Here is a 20,442-nt window from a genome sequence, read left to right as displayed (position 1 = left end):
AAAATACAATTTAAAAAATACTGAATCATCAGAGCACACAGGGTAATCTAAAACATGCAAAGAAAGGAGACTGATATAACATGGAGATTTTACACTTAATGGCATCATAACTTACTAAATAATAAACTTTAAAGAAACCATCTGGTGGTGGGCAAAAGGTGATCTTTCAATTAAAGTTTGCTGCTCTTTGGGTCTTTTTCCAGCAGTGCATTTGATGTTCTTTAGTTTTATGCAGCTTTAATGTGAAAACACAGCCTAGGCTGTTCTTTTGATGCCTTTCCTCCCACTGCTCACTTTGTTCTTCTCAAAGGAGAGGTTGCTGTCTTAATGCAGCCTCTACTCCACCTAGAGGACAAAGTAAGTATCCGCTCTTTACTGGTGGTTCTATTATTTGTTGTTCATTTCGTTGTATAACAATCAAAAAGGTACAGTAGCTCCAAGAGCATACATTGCCTCTTAACTTTTCATCATTTGTGGAAAAAGAGATTTATGATTTTCAAATGTTTTGTTTTTGTTTTTTTTACAAAATAAATATCTGAAAAGTGTGGTTTGCTTTTGTATTCAACCTCCCTCAGCGAATAGCCAATAATTTTAGAACCGACTTTCACTGCCATCACAGCTGCAAGTCTTTTGGGGTATGTCTCTACCAGCTTTGTACCTGAAATATTTGCCCATTCTCCTTTGTAAAATAGCTCAAGCTCAAATTGGACGGAGAGCATCGGTGGACATCAAATTTGAAATTTTTGATTCGGGTCTGAACTTGTCATTCTACCACATGAATATGATGCCATCCAAACTATTTCATCATGGTTAACCTCTTCACCAGAGTCAAGTCTTTTGCAGCCTCTAACAGGTTTTCTTTTAGGATTACCTTGTATTTTGCACCATCCCTTTTCTCATCAACACTGACTGTCTTGTCTGTGTTGAAGAAGAGCCTCCCACAGCATGATGTTGCCACTACCATGTCTCACCAAGGGCATGCTATGTTCAGTGTTATGTGCTGTGTTAATTTTTCACTACACATAGCATTTTGCTGTGACTCCTATATAGGTTGTGGCACATGACAAACTGAAATGACTTCTTGCCACACTTCCATAATGGGCAGATTTTCTGAGTGCACGTCTTGTCAGGGTGGGCAGATTCTCTCGCTTAAGCTGTGGATCAGTGCCGCTCCTTGTGAGTTTACCGTGTCATCAATGCTGTGTCTCTAATTAATGTTTTTCTGTCAATTTAGGTGGGTAACCTTGTCTTCTAACTTAACAGTTATGCATTGTTTGTATTGGTCTAGCATATTAGAACTGTACAATATACCGAATTGCTGTCGTCTATGGAGTATAGATGTGTGCAGTATTGCAATTACAAAGCACTGCTTGAATGTAATATTTGGTTATATTTTAAGGGCCATGCATGCAAACTGTCATGCTATTACTACTGTATATCTGCCCTGTAGAATGGACTCTCACTGCACTCAGTGGACAAACTGGATGTATTGTCTCTGAATGGCCAAGATAGTAAAGGTTACGCGAACTGATTTTGCATATCAATAATGCTTAAAAAGATACCACAAAAAAAAAAAAAAAAGATTATTCGAAATATTTTGAAGAAGGGAAAGAAAGAAAAGAGCCAGGAAGATGTGTAATAATTGTAATTAGTATTGTAATTCAACAATACCATCAGTAGTTTCCCAGCTATTGTGCAGCCATGTGTCAAGAAGTCATGGTAAAATGCTTTCAGGTTTACACTTGAAAAAAGGACAAAATGTTGAAAAGCTTAAGATGTAGAAGAAGAACTTTAGCAAAGCTCTATAATATGCCACTGACATACCTGATCACAAATACAATAGTAAAAGAGGTTTCATTGTTTTATTATTTGGCGTTACAGCATGCTCAGTTCAAAAAGTCTGTTTTTATTATGATTTGGTATAGAAGAGAGAGACAAAAGCGGGCTTAAAAAGGGAAGCTTTTTGTCGGTTTCTTTAAGAGTTGCTGATTTATTTGAACTAGTTCCAAAGTTAGTAACTAAATATATCATTTTAATTGTTTACTTGCAGATTAAGAAGCTCTAAATCAAACAAAAGACACCATTGCTCCTATTCAAAATACTTTTTTTATCGCCTATTTTTAAAGTTCAAAGTTGAGAAGAAAAGAAGGGCTGATCTACTCTATCCACACTGTGTCTGTGTCACATGAACACACACACACAGTTGGCCGTTGTTGGCTGTGAGTGGGGTGCTGTGGGGAGAGTGGGGCTCAGTGTGACCAGGCGGAGGCCAGCGTTGCAGGCAGGCGCACAGCGGAGAGAGTGCTGTGCCGCAAAGACGTATCCAGGGTGGATAAACCATGCTCAGTGAGCGGGAGAAAGACTCTGCTCAGGACACAAGATGAAGGTGGAGAGGAAGCCCTCCTCTAAAGGTGACAACTACAGGGACATTCCTCCACTGCTGACACTCTTCGGCCTCTTCCTCCTCCTCCTCTTCATGGGTAGGTACAAATATTTGCCATCCAATCCAGAAAGTTAGCCAAACTAACAGAATATTTTAAAAAGTTGTCAACTGGCAAAAGGAAGTGTGTTAACATTTTTTAAACCTAATATATAATTTTTTAATAAAGATAATCCATAGATTAAATAGGTCTAAGGTTTTTTTTTTCTTTTTTGTTCCTCTATTTTGTCTCTGAATGAGGTTGTGAAGTTCACATTTTGTGCTCAAAAGCAGCTTGAAGTGGCAATTGAAAAAATATTTGAAGAGGACAATATGAGGTCAAGAGAGATAATAAAAAACCTTTTGTATAATGAGCTGTGAATCAGTGAGAGCTTGCTTTTCATGGGGAGATTTTTATGTGTTTAATCCAGAGAAATCTTTAGGAAAAGCTAAGTTTACAACAGTACCATGGGCCCAGTTTACCCAAGCAGGCCAGAGTTGGTTAGAATCACTGGATCCTGTGTCTATCTCCAGCTTCACCAGTGACAAAGAATTTCTCTCTGCAAGCCTCTCTCTCTCTCACTCACTCGTTTCAAGGGAGGAAACTCATTGCAACAATCGTGCCCTTTGTGTTATTGCCTTGGCAACTCTTGTCAAGGGGACCAAATGGTTACCACGGCAATGAGGCGATGCCCTGCTAACTGCCTCTCTGTGAAAGAGCGCCGCATACCCTCGCTCTGCCTCAGGCTGATCTCTCCATCACTGGAACCGAACAGTAGGATGCCCCCCGACAGGCTCACAACCAATATTTGGACCTCCATGTGTCCAGCTACAGTTGAGTTATAGCAACGTTCACTGTGAACATAATAGCTTTGCTTTGTCTGGTTTCCAAGACGGGGCTCCACTGTAAAGGTAAAATGTGGCTTACATCAGAAATCCTTATCCCTGGAAGCCCCTAGGAGGTGGGCAATAACTGGGGAACACAAATCACAATTAGTACAATGCTTGTTCTCTCTCTTTAAGAGGTCATGAGAAATTCCGATTTCTGAGAAGCAGATTAGGGATTGAGATGTATAGGATCAAATAAAAACAGGCATGTGTGTCATTATGTTGGTCTCTGAAGCGCTTTACTGACTGAAGAGGAAAACAGGATCTTCTAAAGGGTTTTCATTTCATTTTTAAATGGCATTATTATATTGCTACATAACCTTGTGTCTTCTCATTCTCATTTGTTTTCTAATACCACTCATGTTGGCCAAGAGTTAAAAAGATAAAATTGTTCCTCATGTAAAAGGTCAGCTAATTAGTTCACGACTGTTGTTCATTGTTGTAGATGTGCCAAACTTGCCACAAGGCAAGGATTATGTAAATGTGTTCTGATTTGCTGTAGATAACAACACAGAAACTGACACTGAACAGCAAACAACTATTTTAAACAGTGTGGGAGCAGTTTCACCAGCATGTTAATTAATATGTAGGAATAATTTTAAAAAGCTGCACTTTTATGTCAAATGAAATCATTTAATTATAGCAAGGTTTTTACTGTCTTGTATCTAAGCAGTGAACCATGACGGTCACAATATTGAAAAAACTCACAACTCAAATGTTTATTTTCACAGCTAATGTGAAGCGGTATCAAGACAGCTGTCAGAAAGATAGGCTTTGAATGTTTTACCCTCAAATGTATAAAAGCATTGATTTTCAGTTTGTCATAATTTGTGGGTCTTTGTTTTTGGTTCTCTCTTGGTTTTGTATTTAGGTTATTTTTTGTTGCTGATTATTGTCATTAAGGGTGTTTCATAGGTAATTAATTTATTTGTTGGTTTCTCACCTCTTTCTTATGTTCTCCTCTTTGTATATAGGCGTAGGCTCAGACTGTATTTTTTTTTTTTAAGATATTTTTTCAACACTAGAGGCCTTCATTTTTCTTTTTTCTTTTTTGTTCTACAGTGCAAAATTATCCATCCAACTTGAAATGTTTCACCTGTTATCAAACTTTTATATATTTTACTTGGGCTTTGTGTGGCACACATTTCTAAATCTTCTACAAATTAAATCCTGAAAAGGGTGGTGGCACTTTGTTTTTAGGCACCTTTACTCTGGCTGTTATAGTTATTTGAATTTGCATTGTGAATACTTTTGGTTTTATGATGCCTAGTGTCCCATATTTGGATTTTCCCTTAGTTTTGAGCTCTGTGTTTTGTACACTTCTAATTTCCCTGTAATTCCTATATATTTGCTACCTTTTGGTTGATATTCATTCTTGTGTTGGCTTGTGTCCTGTTTAGTACTATTGTCTGGTCTCTGTGTATTCATTTCTGATTTTACTGTTCATTTTTCCCCAGCTTCTCAGTCCTGCTCCCTCCACAGTTGACAGTCAATCTGCTAATCAAATTACCTGTGACGTAATCTTATAATCAACTTTCCAACGATTTAAGCACTAACTTTCTTCTCATTCTTTGCCTCAAATGTTTATCCTGGTTCCTGTGAAGTTTTCAACTTTTGTACAAAAATAAATTAACAAAGGGTCCCTTACTCTTCCTGAGTTTCTTTTATTTGTGTCTCAGTTTTGTATCAACAGGTTGGGACTTCATAAGACTGCCATGTTCCTTCCTGTATTTGGGTTCTCAAGCAACACAAACTATGACACTGGTACCTTTAAAAAATCAAGTGGAACCAGTCGTACTACACTGCAAAATCTGCAATATGGAAATGGCAAGAGTGTGGCACAACTGTAAACCTACTAAGCCAAGGGTAGATAGAACATAAACCAGAGAAGCAGCCAAGAGGCCCATAGTGACGCTGGAGGAGAAATCCTCACCTTACATTGGTGAATCTATTTAGAGGACAACTATTAGTTGTACACTCCACAAATCTGCCCTTTATACAAGAGTGGAATAAATATCATGAGACGTCCAATATAAAGCTGGTGATAAACCATGTAAGAAACACAGCAAATATTTGGGAGAAGGTGCTCTGGTTAGAAAAAAATAGATAAATTAAACCCTACTTAGTACGCTGCATGTGGTGGACAGCTAACATGCAGCATGCTGCATATTACTCTGAACACACCATACTCACGGTGAAGTATAGTGCATTCAGCATTGTGCAGGGAGGATCATATATTTATCTGCAGGGACAGGGAAGTTGGTCATGCATGATGGCAGACTTGAAACTGAGTTGGAGGTTCAGCTTCCAGCAGGACAGCAATCTTAAATGTACAACCAGATCTGAAATGCAATGGTTTTGATCAAAGCGTATTCATGTAATAGAATGGGTCAAAGTCCACATACTTATTCAGATGAGAATTTGTAGCAAGACACGATACATTATAGTCAAAGACAATGTCCATTCAATTTGACTGTGTTCAAGCTATTTTACAGAGAAAAATTGGCAAAAGTTTAAGTCTCTAAATGTGTAAAGCTGGCAGAAGCATGTCCTCAAAAGACCTGCAGCAATAACTGCCGCAGAAAAGATGGTTCTACAAAGTATTGACTCACTGAGGCTGAATACAAATGCAGACCGCACTTTTCAGATTTTTATTTGAAAAAACTATTTTGAAAAAATAAAAACTTTTATGCGCCTCCCTTTTCACAATTATGCACTACCTTTGGTTTGTCATAAAAAAAAATCCCAAATAAAACAAATTACTTTGTGGTTGTAGCATGAGAACATTTTTAAAAGGTTGATGGGATTTGAATACGTTGATGCAGTGAAGACACACATTTTCTCATCTGTTCTGGACCCCACCACTGTCTCTTTGCCTTACAGGTGAGGCATTTGGAGTGAACGTAACCAGCCAGACCCAGGTGGTGAGGGGCACGGTGGGCAGAGAGGCCCTCTTGTCAGTCAGTTACTCCAGCAGCAGTTCTGACAGGCCTGTCATCAAGTGGCAGGTGAAGAAAGACAAAGTGAAGCCTGTCACAGTCGTCCAGTCGATCGGCACAGAAATCATCGGAAACCTGAGGCCTGAGTATCGCAACCGCATCCTGGTGTTTGAGAATGGCTCCCTGCTGCTTCACAACCTGCAGCTATCAGATGAAGGGGCGTACGAGGTTGAAATTTCCATCACAGACGACACGTTCACCGGAGAGCACTACATTAAGCTGACAGTGGATGGTATTCAGACTAACTTTGTGGGTTTTAAATGTTCCAAAACATATAAGCTTAAATATAAAGAAGAATTAACTTAAAAAACTAAATATTTCCGGTATGAAAATAGATTATTAGTATGAAGTGTGATTATAATACAGGTTAGGTAATTCAGGTTATTTAATTTCTTTCAGGTTTACTATACAACTACAGCTCAAGAATTAGAATATCTAAATATTTTGTCACTGATTTCATAAAAGTGAAACAGATCAGACTGATCTTCTGTGAAATTCACATTTTCGGAGCCATAATTATCAAAATTACAAGAAATAATGGCTTTAAATATTTTACTTTAGTGGTAATGAATCTGTATAATGAGTTTCAGTTTTTTAAATGAGTGACAAAAAAATATAGAACTTTTTCATGTTATTCTATTTTTTTGAGCTGTACCTATCCTGTTATCCTCCTTAGTTCCTGTGTCAAAACCTTACATCCAGATGATGGCCACCTCTGTCCTGGAGTACAGCGAGCGCTTCCACCTTCACTGCTCCCATGATAATGGCACAAAGCCTATCTACAGTTGGCTGAAAGGAGGGAGGGTACTGACCAATGACTCACGTCTGCTGCTTTCACATGACCAGAAGGTTCTGACTATCTCACGCGTTCTGATGTCCGATGATGACATCTATGCCTGCACAGTGGAGAACCCCATCAGCAACATGAAGAGCATCCCTATTCGGCTCACCGTCTACAGTAGGTGGCATGTTACACCGGTACAAGCTTTAGTAACACAAGTTTACATTAGGATTGAGATGATGGACATTCAAAAACTGTTGAGTTGAGCTGGATAATTCATCCTTAATGCATCTTAAAGTCTTCCCTGAAAACATTTTTTCAGCTCTAAGGAAATTGGAGCTGAAAGTATCTCAAAAATCGTACTTGAGCTCAGCCCTGTTAAATAGTTGATTTACAGGTCCAGGTATGTATCTCAGCAACACTCACTTGACCAGAAATGTTTATCCAGTTCTAAAAACCCTGTAGAGAACTATGCAAAAATTTGAGATATCACTAAATCTCCTTATATTACCCAGGAAGCCACAATTTGTTTTAATCTATTATATTGATCGTAATCAACAGTTCTTCAGGCTTTCTGAACTTCTTTAAAGTCTTTCTTTTATTTTGGCTGCTTTTTAACAATTTGTTGTGTCCAGTCCTTCAGCTCAATCTGGAGAACAGCAAATACCGAGTGTGTTTTTGAAAAAAAAAATTACAAGTTAACAAGTGGAAGACAGGAGACATACAGGGGTTGGACAATGAAACTGAAACACCTGGTTTTAGACCACAATAATTTATTAGTATGATGTAGGGCCTCCTTTAGCGGCCAATATAGCGTAAATTCGTCTTGGGAATGACATATACAAGTCCTGCACAGTGGTCAGAGGGATTTTAAGCCATTCTTCTTGCAGGATAGTGGCCAGGTCACTACGTGATACTGGTGGAGGAAAACGTTTCCTGACTCGCTCCTCCAAAACACCCCAAAGTGGCTCAATAATATTTAGATCTGGTGACTGTGCAGGCCATGGGAGATGTTCAACTTCGCTTTCATGTTCATCAAACCAATCTTTCACCAGTCTTGCTGTGTGTATTGGTGCATTGTCATCCTGATACACGGCACCGCCTTTAGGATACAATGTTTGAACCATTGGAAGCACATGGTCCTCTAGAATGGTTTGGTAGTCCTTGGCCGTGACGCGCCCATCTGGCACAAGTATTGGGCCAAGGGAATGCCATGATATGGCAGCCCAAACCATCACTGATCCACCCCCATGCTTCACTCTGGGCATGCAACAGTCTGGGTGGTACGCTTCTTTGGGGCTTCTCCACACCGTAACTCTCCCGGATGTGGGGAAAACAGTAAAGGTGGACTCATCAGAGAACAATACATGTTTCACATTGTCAAAAGCCCAAGATTTGCGCTCCTTGCACCATTGAAACCGATGTTTGGCATTGGCATGAGAGACCAAAGGTTTGGCTATAGCAGCCCGGCCGTGTATATTGACCCTGTGGAGCTCCCGACGGACAGTTCTGGTGGAAACAGGAGAGTTGAGGTGCACATTTAATTCTGCCGTGATTTGGCAGCTGTGGTTTTATGTTTTTTGGATACAATCCGTGTTAGCACCCAAACATTCCTTTCAGACAGCTTCCTCTTGCGTCCACAGTTAATCCTGTTGGATGTGGTTCATCCTTCTTGGTGGTATGCTGACATTACCCTGGATACCGTGGCTCTTGATACATCACAAAGACTTGCTGTCTTGGTCACAGATGCGCCAGCAAGACGTGCACCAACAATTTGTCCTCTTTTGAACTCTGGTATGTCACCCATAATGTTGTGTGCCTTTCAATATTTTGAGCAAAACTGTGCTCTTACCCTGCTAATTGAACCTTCACACTCTGCTCTTACTGGTGCAATGTGCAATCAATGAAGACTGGCTATCAGGCTGGCCCAATTTAGCCATGAAACCTCCCACACTAAAATGACAGGTGTTTCAGTTTCATTGTCCAACCCCTGTAGGTTAATGTCCCAAAAACTACTGAGAATCAATAGGCGAGCAGAGGGGATCCAGCAGAACTGAAACACAAGACCATGGCTGACTGACCTTGTGTGGGATCCCCAAGAAAAAAGAATGTTTTTAATTTAATATTACTTTCATATTATCTTAAAACTATAAAAGTAAAAAATTAAGACTGAGTTGTGTATTTTGAAGGGAAATATTTTTTTTCCTTTGCTTTATATAATAAGAGCAATCTGTGTGCCTTTGACATTTTTGATAAAAAACTATTAGATTTTATTTCCCATTGGGATTAGTAAGGTATTTTTTTTTTTATTGAATTCTTATTTTCTCACTGGTAGACTGTTGGAGAGGGGCACCAGCTCCTTCTTGACCCAGTATGGAAGAAACAGATGGATGGATGGATTTATTTTTATTTTTTTAATTAGCCTCTGTTCACAATGTGCTTTTTGAAACTACCTTTGCAACTTGATCACACTTGTGCTGACATCCCTTCAAGATCTGATGTCATATTATTTCCTTCTACCGTAAATCTGCCTGTTTGCATATATTGGATAGTAAAAGTAAACTTTTTTATAACGTTTTAACAAGTTTACACAAAAATCTAATTACTGATCATAATCAATGTTGCTGACACTCATATTCTTGGTTAATTGTTAAACATTCTCAGGAGAGACTAATGGCTGGTTGGGCAGTTTATTTATAAATTACTTTCAACAACAAACATGATCACAATCAATGTTGCTGTCAGTGTTTGACCCTCCTTGCTTCAGATAACAAAAAATGCCAGATTGCATGTATGGGATGGGGGTAGTTTATGTGTGTTTTTTATTTTTTTGAAGAGAAATTTAATCACTACATTTGCATTTAAGGGAGTTATATAACCAGACTCGTACTTTTAAACAAATTGAGCAATTTCTGCTTGTGTCTGAGCTTGAAACACCTTTTTTGTAAACTGTAAACTCAAGTTTACTTTTGATGGGTTTTTTTAAACGTTGGCTCATTAACTTCTAGTTAAAAGCAAAAACACATATGGATGACCATAAATTAAAAGGAATGGTTAAAGTAACGTATTTCTAATTAGGCTTTACCTTCTTAAAACAATCTAAATAATTTATGTAATATTAATAATTTTCAGCCATCTGAACTTTCCTATTTACTTCACTGCAGGGATAGTGAAAAACCATTCAAACAATGTCAACAGAACTACAGGTTCTTCTCAAAATATTAGCATATTGTGATAAAGTTCATTATTTTCCATAATGTCATGATGAAAATTTAATATTCATATATTTTAGATTCATTGCACACTAACTGAAATATTTCAGGTCTTTCATTGTCTTAATACGGATGATTGTGGCATACAGCTCATGAAAACCCAAAATTCCTATCTCACAAAATTAGCATATTTCATCTGACCAATAAAAGAAAAGTGTTTTTAATACAAAAAACGTCAACCTTCAAATAATCATGTACAGTTATGAACTCAATACTTGGTCAGGAATCCTTTGGCAGAAATGACTGCTTCAATGCGGCGTGGCATGGAGGCAATCAGCCTGTGGCACTGCTGAGGTCTTATGGAGGCCCAGGATGCTTCAATAGCGGCCTTTAGCTCATCCAGAGTGTTGGGTCTTGAGTCTCTCAACGTTCTCTTCACAATATCCCACAGATTCTCTATGGGGTTCAGGTCAGGAGAGTTGGCAGGCCAATTGAGCACAGTGATACCATGGTCAGTAAACCATGTACCAGTGGTTTTGGCACTGTGAGCAGGTGCCAGGTCGTGCTGAAAAATGAAATCTTCATCTCCATAAAGCTTTTCAGCAGATGGAAGCATGAAGTGCTCCAAAATCTCCTGATAGCTAGCTGCATTGACCCTGCCCTTGATAAAACACAGTGGACCAACACCAGCAGCTGACACGGCACCCCAGACCATCACTGACTGTGGGTACTTGACACTGGACTTCTGGCATTTTGGCATTTCCTTCTCCCCAGTCTTCCTCCAGACTCTGGCACCTTGATTTCTGAATGACATGCAGAATTTGCTTTCATCCGAAAAAAGTACTTTGGACCACTGAGCAACAGTCCAGTGCTGCTTCTCTGTAGCCCAGGTCTGGGGAATGCGGCACCTGTAGCCCATTTCCTGCACACGCCTGTGCACGGTGGCTCTGGATATTTCTACTCCAGACTCAGTCCACTGCTTCCGCAGGTCCCCCAAGGTCTGGAATCGGCCCTTCTCCACAATCTTCCTCAGGGTCCGGTCACCTCTTCTCGTTGTGCAGCGTTTTCTGCCACACTTTTTCCTTCCCACAGACTTCCCACTGAGGTGCCTTGATACAGCACTCTGGGAACAGCCTATTCGTTCAGAAATTTCTTTCTGTGTCTTACCCTCTTGCTTGAGGGTGTCAATAGTGGCCTTCTGGACAGCAGTCAGGTCGGCAGTCTTACTCATGATTGGCGTTTTGAGTGATGAACCAGGATGGGCCCCAGGAATCTTTTGCAGGTGTTTAGAGTTAACTCGTTGATTCAGATGATTAGGTTCATAGCTCGTTTAGAGACCCTTTTAATGATATGCTAATTTTGTGAGATAGGAATTTTGGGTTTTCATGAGCTGTATGCCAAAATCATCCGTATTAAGACAATAAAAGACCTGAAATATTTCAGTTAGTGTGCAATGTATCTAAAATATATGAATGTTAAATTTTCATCATGACATTATGGAAAATAATTAACTTTATCACAATATGCTAATATTTTGAGAAGGACCAGTATAATTATTAATAAAAAAATTGCAAAAATTGTTTGAATTCTTTTTTTGTATAAACATGGAAGAGATCAGGGTATATCCTTTTTGGACCTTTTCATGCAGTTCATCTGAGCTCAGAAAAACTTAAATTGTGTAAAAAATGAAAACAACATTCTTTTCTTAAGTGCTGCTTATTTGATAAAATAAATTGAAATGACAGAACACATTTTCTCACCTTCATTTAGGCTAAAAGGATATTTTGTCAAATTGTGTATGCTTTAAAACTTATTTTACTGCAAAACTACCAGAAAGTTAGCTGTGTCTTTGATGGACTGTAAGCAAAAAAGTGCATCAAGATCCAATTTAAAATAGGTTCTTTGAAAAGTTGTAAATTTTTAGGCATATGGATCATGCAGTGAGTTCAGCGGCCTTTAGTCCCTAAATAAAAAACCAAAACAAGACAATAGTTGGCTGAAAAGGAGTGGAAAAGCAGCCAATGTCAAAGCCAAATCTTTGAAAGACCAAGATTCAAGACCACCTTAGACGTGCTTAACTTACAAGTGTTCCTTGTACAAAAAGCAAAATTAAGGATGTCTTAGGGCTTTCGGTACTTTGGGTACAAAACATTCATTTTCAGAAGCCCATCAACGAAAATTATCAACGATCAGTACACAAGCATGCTGGCCTCACTAACAATGTTGTTTACAAAGAGTGCAAATCTTGGCTGTGTTTGCAAGAGTGTTGGCTCAGAGTGGCTGTTATGGAGCACCAGGACAGAACTGCATGTCAGGCTAAGAGAGGGAGAGAGAGAAAGAGAAAGAGAGAGGGCGAGGTGGTCTAATCCAATGAATGAAGAGGAGGGAAATGAAAAGGAGGCAGATAAGTCTACTTTTCCTCCATAGGACACTTTGCCTCAGTGAGCTTCAACAACTCTGACTTTGTTATTGCTGTAATGTAATGTGCTGCATGAGCAGACAGCTGCAGGCCCTCAGACATGCTGTACACTCCCTCTGCATGCATAGCAGCGCCGCAAAGTCTCAGAGGGTCTCCCCTCATGTCCTCCTTTACTGCATCCAAGTCATGCCAATACAGTCTCAGTACGACAAATGAATAAAAGAAATGCAAAAGAAGAAATGACTAAAAAGGTTTTAAGATTTGAATACAGTAGCAACAGTAAATTTAGAAGTCAGAACTTTAATTAGACTTTTAGTAATGCCTTTGTGTGTTTTGTTTTTTTCTCTGTCTACCACTCGGGTTTAGGACGGAGCTCGTTATACATCATTTTGTCCACCGGGGGCATTTTCCTCCTAATCACCCTGGTCACAGTGTGTGCTTGCTGGAAACCTTCCAAGTAAGAGCTGTTCTTTTAGCTTTTTTACCCTTCTTTTCAACCTCTTTTCCTCTTAACCTCCTTTTTCCCTTTCCTCTGACAGGCTTTGATAATGCATACAATGATGTGACTAGAATCTTAAGTAGCACTGAAGTGAAAATAAAATGTGGTATTTACTGTTTCTGAGTTTATCAGAATGTTTGGTATATGTTTTGGCATAATTGGATTTTCTTTGGTGTTTCATGCAGGAAGAAGCACCGACCTGTTCCCCAAAGAGCTCCTGTCTATATGGAGCAAAGTGAAAATGGTCATGATGGTGAGAAACAGCTTTTCTTTGTCCTTTTTTTTTTTTTACTTTAACTAGTATTTAAATTGTGTTATTTGGGATTTGGGAATAGGTTTTATGCCACCATCATTAATTTATGAATGTATTGTTAACTCCCTATAATCTAGTAGCTACCAGGACCACCACACAGACAAGGTGTTGTAAGTATAGCACTAGCAATGGTTGGTGCATATTTAACACATATCAAGGATCTTAATCGATGTACTTTGCTGCCATCTAGTGGTTGCAGTTATGCCCAATTTATCCTTAAAGTAAAGTAAAGTAATTTGCAAACTAAATAACTAAATGTGTATGTTTTGTATGTGCTATATTCTCTTGAACAATCTCTATTTAATTTAGAATATCCTGATTTAGTTTGGAATAATTTTTATATTAGAGGAAAAATTTCAGGAAATGAGGGGCCAAAATGATTTAAAAAGAGAAACGTACAGATCAAAGATTTGTGTCCGATATACTGTCTGCAGTATTTTTAAAACCTTGACCTGCCAACACCGATTTCAGTCAATTCCATTTCTTCTTTATGAGCCACAATTCATAATCACTGAAAATCACTCCTTTACCAAGTCAAGAAAACATTCCTAGGGATTTATGAACTAATGTTCTATAACAGACCACTATTTCTTGTAGGTAAATAATTTGGGTACGAAACTGTTTGGAGACATGCGGGTGTCAGGTCAAGCAAAGATGTTTTAATAGTCAAAATAGAGCAGATTAAAAATACAACCAAACAAATGGTCAAATGGCTTAAAGTGGAGCACTCCTGACCTCGAGGAGGGCGGGGTGTGAAGTGCCTTAATAGCATTTAAAGCAACCGTACTAAATGAATTGCTCTCAGACGCACCTCAGAATAGGGGTAAAAGAGGAGCCTGTGGAGCTACGACAAGCATTTCAGACCAAAGCTTTGCAGTTCCACTATAAATAGACCACAACTGAAAGATATAAGTGTGAAAAGGAAGAATTTCAAAGCATGATATGTCCCCTTTAAGATAATAAAACTACTAAGGAAAAATAATGGATTGAACACCATACCAATTTTATTTATAAAGCACTTTAAACACCCACAGGACCAAAGTGCTATACACAATCATAAAATACAAGTGATCAATCATAAAACAAACAAAGTTGTATATAAAAGTAGTAATAAAATAAAACATGGTAAGACAAAGTCAACATCTCAGATTGTGTCAAAAGCCAAGAAAAAGAAGTGGGTCTTGAGAAGGGATTTAAAATAAAAAAAATGACAAGGTCTGTCTAATCCCAAGGAAAGGTCATTCCACAGCTTGGGAGCTGCTACAGAAAAAGCATGGTCACCTCTGAGCTTGCGCCTTGTTTTAGGCACCCTCAGTAACAACTGGTCAGCTGATCTAAGGGAACAGGAGGGTGTGTAGGGATGTAGCAGCTCGGACAGGTAGGGCGGGGCAAGGCCATTAAGAACTTTAAAAGAAAATAAATTGATTTTAAAATGAATCCTAAGATGTACTGGCAACCAGTGTAAAGAGGTTAAAATAGGGGAAACATGATGTAGCAGCATTCTGTACACTCTGAAGCTGGAAAATGCACAAATCACTGACTGTAATCTAGCAGAGTGGTTACAAAGGCATGGATTACTGTTTCAAAATGCTGGTTTGAAAGGATAGGTTTTACTTTCACTAGCTGCCTCAAGTGGAAAAAGCTGGATTTTACAACAGCTCTAATGTGGGTTTCCAACTTAAGTCCAGCATCCATTTTAACCCCTAAATCTGTAATAATAGGCCTGATATACTGGGCCAAGGAGCCAACATCAGTCAGGGAATCTTCACTGGAACTACCAAAAATCACCACCTCTGTCTTTTCTTCATTAAGTTTTAAGAAATTTAGGGCCATCCAGGCCTTCAAGTCTTCCAAGCATAAAAGCAGAGACCGAAGAGAGTAAGTGACTGTACAGAAACTAAAAGACAGAAACCAGTAAACTAAACAATCACTAAGAACTTCAAGAATTGCTCAGAAACAGGATGTAAAATAAACACTGTCCAAAGAAAATGTAGAAACTATGGTCTGCAAAATAGTTTCACACGTCACAAAAAGAAATAGTAACTAAAGACAGCAACTCAAATCAGAATCTTTATAACTTGAAATACTAAATATACAGAATACAAATGTACATAATAAACCAGGGTCCTTGACAAAATAGCAGAAATGTCCAAAACTGCAAAAGTATAAAATGTCAATAGGTAAAATGACAAGCACAGATTGAACTGTAGCTTTTTGATGCAGCAGCTTGAATGAACAAATAACATGCCGCTCTAGAAAATAGATTTTTTATAAAAAAGCTTCTGAGAACTTTTGTGTTTTCTTCAAACATTTTTTAAGCACCTCAGTGATTCTTAGAATGGTTTACTAAGAGTCTTTCATTGTAAATAGCGTAAACCTTGTAGGCCTTACGTATCATGCATTCATTGATCGGAAAGAGATCTGATTTTTGAGTTACTGGTGGGTTGGACACAAGTCAGGGCTGGTCAAAATTAAATACTTCTGAGTCCAGTCACCAGCATTTCTGGGTTCATCTCTTAATCACAGTAATAGTTATGTCTAATAGGTTTGTCTTTTGCAGTTGATGTGGTGCCCAAGCCAACCACGCTTGGCCGAAGGAGCCCCATGCCTCTTTATGTTCTCAACGAAGACGTAAGTCTATCTTCTATTTACAAAACCTCTATTTAGGGTTGTTATATCCTCATACTTGACTAAAAGCTTAAAGCAAAATCGACACATACCCACAAGGACAATGATGATGTCGTAATGCGGTGTTTTGTGTGACGGACCAGAGGCAGACAAGCACGGAGGAAGCAGACTGGGATCAAAAAAACTCCTTCTTTTAATTTTCAGAGTCCACTTACATGCAGCCGAGATGCAGGTGTACAAGAAAATCCAGAATAATAAGGCAATCTCAAATGAGAACCCAACAGGATCCGAAGCTGGGCGAGAATCCAAAAAGAGATATCAAAACTGTCATAGAAAAGACACGACCAAAAGACATGGACGACACCGCATGGAACAAAGGACAAAGGAAGACTTAAATACAGACAAAGGTAGACATGAAACAATAGGGCAGGTAATCAGAGGAACAGGGAACAGGTGAGACAAGGAGGCAGGGAAGCAGAGGGAGCAGGTGAAACAGATAGGAACAAACGTGGACAAAGAGGAGCCTGACGAAGAACAAACTGTAAACACACCCAGGAAATCAGAACACATGGGAGAGAACAGAGACAGAAGGACAGGGCAGGAAAATAACTTCATAACCAAAAACAGGAGAAACAGATCTAAACAGATAATCACCAAAACCATAAACGCAGAGCAAAGCAGAACCTAGAAAATAAAACACCAGAAACGGGAACTCAGAGACTAAAAACATCTGATTAAAACATAAACAAATACTGAACCAAAAACACACTGTGACAGATGATGTGACAGCATTTTGTAAGACTTATTATCCTTTGAACTGTTCCACATTTTGTCACATTACCCACATATTTTAATATGATTTTACAGGATAAACAAACACAAATGTGACTAAATGTGAAAATCTGAATATTACATAAAATCCGGTGTAAATAATTGCTTTCAGAAGCAACACAATTAGTAAGTAGGTTCCACCTAGTCTGTAATTTAATCTCAGAGTTAATGCAGCTGTTCTATAAAGGCCTCAGGGATTTTTTTTATAGAACATTAGTGAACAATCAAGATCACAAAGACCAAGAAACACACTAGACAGGTAAGGGATAACACTATGAAGTTTAATGCAGAGCTAACTTAAGAAATAACATCCCCACATCTCATGTAGCACTGCTGATCTGAAAATGGAAAACGCAATGCTCATCCACAAACCTACAAAGATTTGGTCCTCTACCTAAACTGACAGGCTAGACCAGGAGAGCATTTAAAGAGAAGCTATGGAGGAGCTTCACAGATCCACAGCTCAGGTGGTTCTGTCATTAGAACAAATAGCAATAGCACGCTCCATAAATCTCTTTTTTCTGGAAAATTGGCAAAAAAAAAACATTGTTGAAAGAAAACCAAAAGAAATAAGGTACTCTGGTTGGATTGTAACCAAAACTGACTTTTTTGGCAGATTACCCTAAAAAGACCATCCCCAGATTGAGACATGGTGGTGGCAGCATCATGTTGTGGGCACACTTACTTTCAGCAGGGACAGCAAAGCTGGTTAGGAGTGATGGGGCAATACATAAGGCCAAAGACTGTACAAAATATTCTACTCAGGAGTGCTGAATTCAGATGCAGGCCCAAACTTTTGAAGACCACAGAATATTTTCCCTCCACTTCACAATTATGGAGTACTTGGGTGTTAATTTATCACATAAAATCGTCAATCAATAAACAGATTAAAGTTACTAGTTGTTACCTGACAAAATGCGAAAAAGTCCTACAATTTCACAACTCCTTTCTGGAATGCAGGGTTAGGATCGTTAATGAAAACAGCTTTGGTTTAAATTATTGTTTATTGCACAAAAGATGTCAATTGTTCTCACGTGAATCTTTTCTCTATTTCAGGAGACTCTGGAGCATCTGGAAGAATCGTCTGGCAATGCTGCCATCCAATCAGAAATTAATATCCCTGCTACCTATGTTCCAGTCCTTCCCCATACCACCAACAGAACTGAGCGGCCGGTCTGGTCCACGCCCCGCAGGTTCCCCCGCAGCCCATCTCCCCTGGCACAGCCTCTCCCTCAGCCTTTCCCTGCTCCACTCCTACGTCCTGTCTGCTCTCCGGCTCGCTCCCCGGCTCACTCCCCGGGATCATCCCCCCGCAGTTTCAGCCCAGTCAGGAGGGTCCGTCCTCCAGTGGGCATCCCAGCCAGCCACCTGCCTGTGGAGGTAGAGTGCTCAGATCCCAGTGATCAGACTCTCACTTCCTCACAGCACTGACAGTCATCTGGATAATAGTTTTCACCTGAGATATGTGACATGCATGTTTAGCTTGGATTCCACGTTCTAGGTTAACAGATGGGTTCATTTGTTTTCCTCATGTGCCAGTATTTTTGATGCACTTCTTTATGGCTATGCACAGCAGCTTTTATGAGTCTCTCTTAAATACTACCAGCACATAGGATATCGTGTAAGATTCTGGTATACGCAGTACAACTTGTTTAATTATGGGGAGTTTTTTATTTAAAAAGAAATTACAAAACATAGAATCCCAGCCACATGTATTGGCACCCATGCTAAAGATGTGTAAAAAGCCGTAAAATAAATTTATATTTTATTGCTGTAGCCAAATCACACATTGAACAATTTTGTAACCCAATGCTTGATTTTGAGTGTAATATACAGTCAGGAAAATAAGTCCCATGTTACAAAATAATTGCTTCAGTCAAATTCAGCTGAGGCACATTTATAAGGCACCCCTGCTGTTAGGACTTTACCCAACCTCATTTAACCAATAGGACACCACTTCTTTTCTTGTATAGCATTTGACAAAAATCAGAGGCATGCATAAAGAGGGATCTTCAACCAGTCCTCCTTGCACATGCTCTCTACAATGTCCAGAGTCCTAAGCTCTTTCTTATTCTCCCATCTCTCCATCTCACCTGACAGATTTTAAGTTGAACAGATTTCTATTTAAAATGTTTTTCTATATTAAAGTCGTGATGCCATGCACTCTAACAACGTTCCCAGTGCTATGGAAGAGGAACAGGCCCCACAGCATCACAGATCCTCCACCATACTCAACAGTGGGTGTAGGATGCTTTTCTACAATTTCATTCTTCAGGATCCTTCAGGTAAAAAGGTAAGAAATGCTTCAGTTAGATATGTTTTAAAAAGATGATCAGGTTAGCACTGGTGATTTTGTTAATTAGGTATTTTACTGAATAAAGATACTCATATTAAAGGTTAGATTTTCAAAAAACATCTGAGAAATTTTGCTTCTGCGATAAATGCTGGGGTGCAAATAAATGTGCCACCCCTTATGTGGCATTGACACAAAGTACACATAAGTTATTAGCTTTCTGTCTTTGAATTATTTGTTCCTTTTATTGTTTATTTTTCTTTCAATATATAAAGCACACATTGTATTTGTCTCCACATTAGGTCACTTTATAACATAAAGATAAAAAGAATCTTGCTACATGTTGTATATTGTTATGTATGTTGTGACAATAAATTCTCCAACTCCTGCAAATTACCTGTCATCCTTCATTTTCTGAAGGTTATTTAAAAAAACACCAAGCACATGAAAGAATGCCATATTGGTTAGAAACATCTTTGATTTACTTCCTTTAGTTCTCCTGAGACAGTTGGAAGTACTTTTACTGGTTGGAAATGTTATTGTAATGCTTCTCCAGTCCATTAGGTGTTACCCAAACATTTCAACTGACAAGACCACACTGTATTAAACATTCTCTGCTACTATGAAGGATTGGCTGCTTTTGATTAACCTTTCCAGTTTTTACCCTAAATGTACAACAAGGTCCAAAGTTTGTGCAAATTTTAGTTGTCTTAGTGTCTTTCATTGATTGAGCACTTGGTTTAAAGCTATTCTCACTGCCTGGCACTGTCACAATTGTCCAAAAACAAATGCCATCATGGGCTTGTAATAACTGGTGATAAGTATTTTTATTCACTATGGAAGATTTTTTTTTTCTTCCTTGCAGAATTATACAGTGGCTTGTAAAAGTATTCATACCCCTTGAACTTTTCCAGATATTGTCACATTACAACCACAAACAGAAATACAGTACAGACCAAATGTTTGGACACACCTTCTCATTCAAAGAATTTTCTTTATTTTCATGACTATGAATATTGTAGCTTCACACTGAAGGAATCAAAACTATGAATTAACACACGTGGAATTATATACTGAACAAAAAAGTGTGAAATAACTGAAAATGTGTCTTATATTCTAGGTTCTTCAAAGTAGCCATCTTTTGCTTTGATTATTGCTCC

General features: G+C 38.7%; 1 protein-coding gene across 2 annotated transcripts; it reads left to right on the top strand.

The window, feature by feature from the left end:
* The first annotated feature begins 2,203 nt into the window (after positions 1–2,203).
* hepacama (hepatic and glial cell adhesion molecule a) lies at positions 2,204–19,675 on the top strand. Of its 2 annotated transcripts, none has more exons than XM_047392700.1 (7): positions 2,204–2,480; positions 6,191–6,538; positions 6,983–7,264; positions 13,079–13,175; positions 13,403–13,470; positions 16,091–16,161; positions 18,046–19,675. In XM_047392700.1, the coding sequence occupies exons 1-7, from the start codon at positions 2,381–2,383 to the stop codon at positions 18,418–18,420; spliced, it is 1,341 nt and encodes a 446-aa protein (XP_047248656.1). In that variant the 5' UTR covers positions 2,204–2,380; the 3' UTR covers positions 18,421–19,675. The 2 variants fall into 2 exon arrangements, with proteins under 2 accessions (XP_047248656.1, XP_047248657.1); XM_047392701.1 differs by having other exon boundaries at positions 2,206–2,480; positions 13,085–13,175.
* Positions 19,676–20,442: the final 767 nt, after the last annotated feature.

This window comes from Girardinichthys multiradiatus, chromosome 18, assembly GCF_021462225.1.
Source record: "Girardinichthys multiradiatus isolate DD_20200921_A chromosome 18, DD_fGirMul_XY1, whole genome shotgun sequence".
NCBI classification, from domain to species: Eukaryota; Metazoa; Chordata; class Actinopteri; order Cyprinodontiformes; family Goodeidae; genus Girardinichthys; species Girardinichthys multiradiatus.
The sequence above is the reverse complement of the archived record's forward strand: the minus strand, read 5'-3'. Positions and strand labels throughout refer to the sequence as shown.

Excerpts from the sequence above, each read along its gene's own strand:
- hepacama (XM_047392700.1), top strand. The coding sequence starts at position 2,381 with ATGAAGGTGGAGAGGAAGCCCTCCTCTAAAGGTGACAACTACAGGGAC. Across the intron at positions 7,265-13,078 it reads TATTCGGCTCACCGTCTACA|GTTTAGGACGGAGCTCGTTA; the intron begins GTAGGTGGCATG and ends TCTACCACTCGG. Across the intron at positions 16,162-18,045 it reads TTTATGTTCTCAACGAAGAC|GAGACTCTGGAGCATCTGGA; the intron begins GTAAGTCTATCT and ends TCTCTATTTCAG.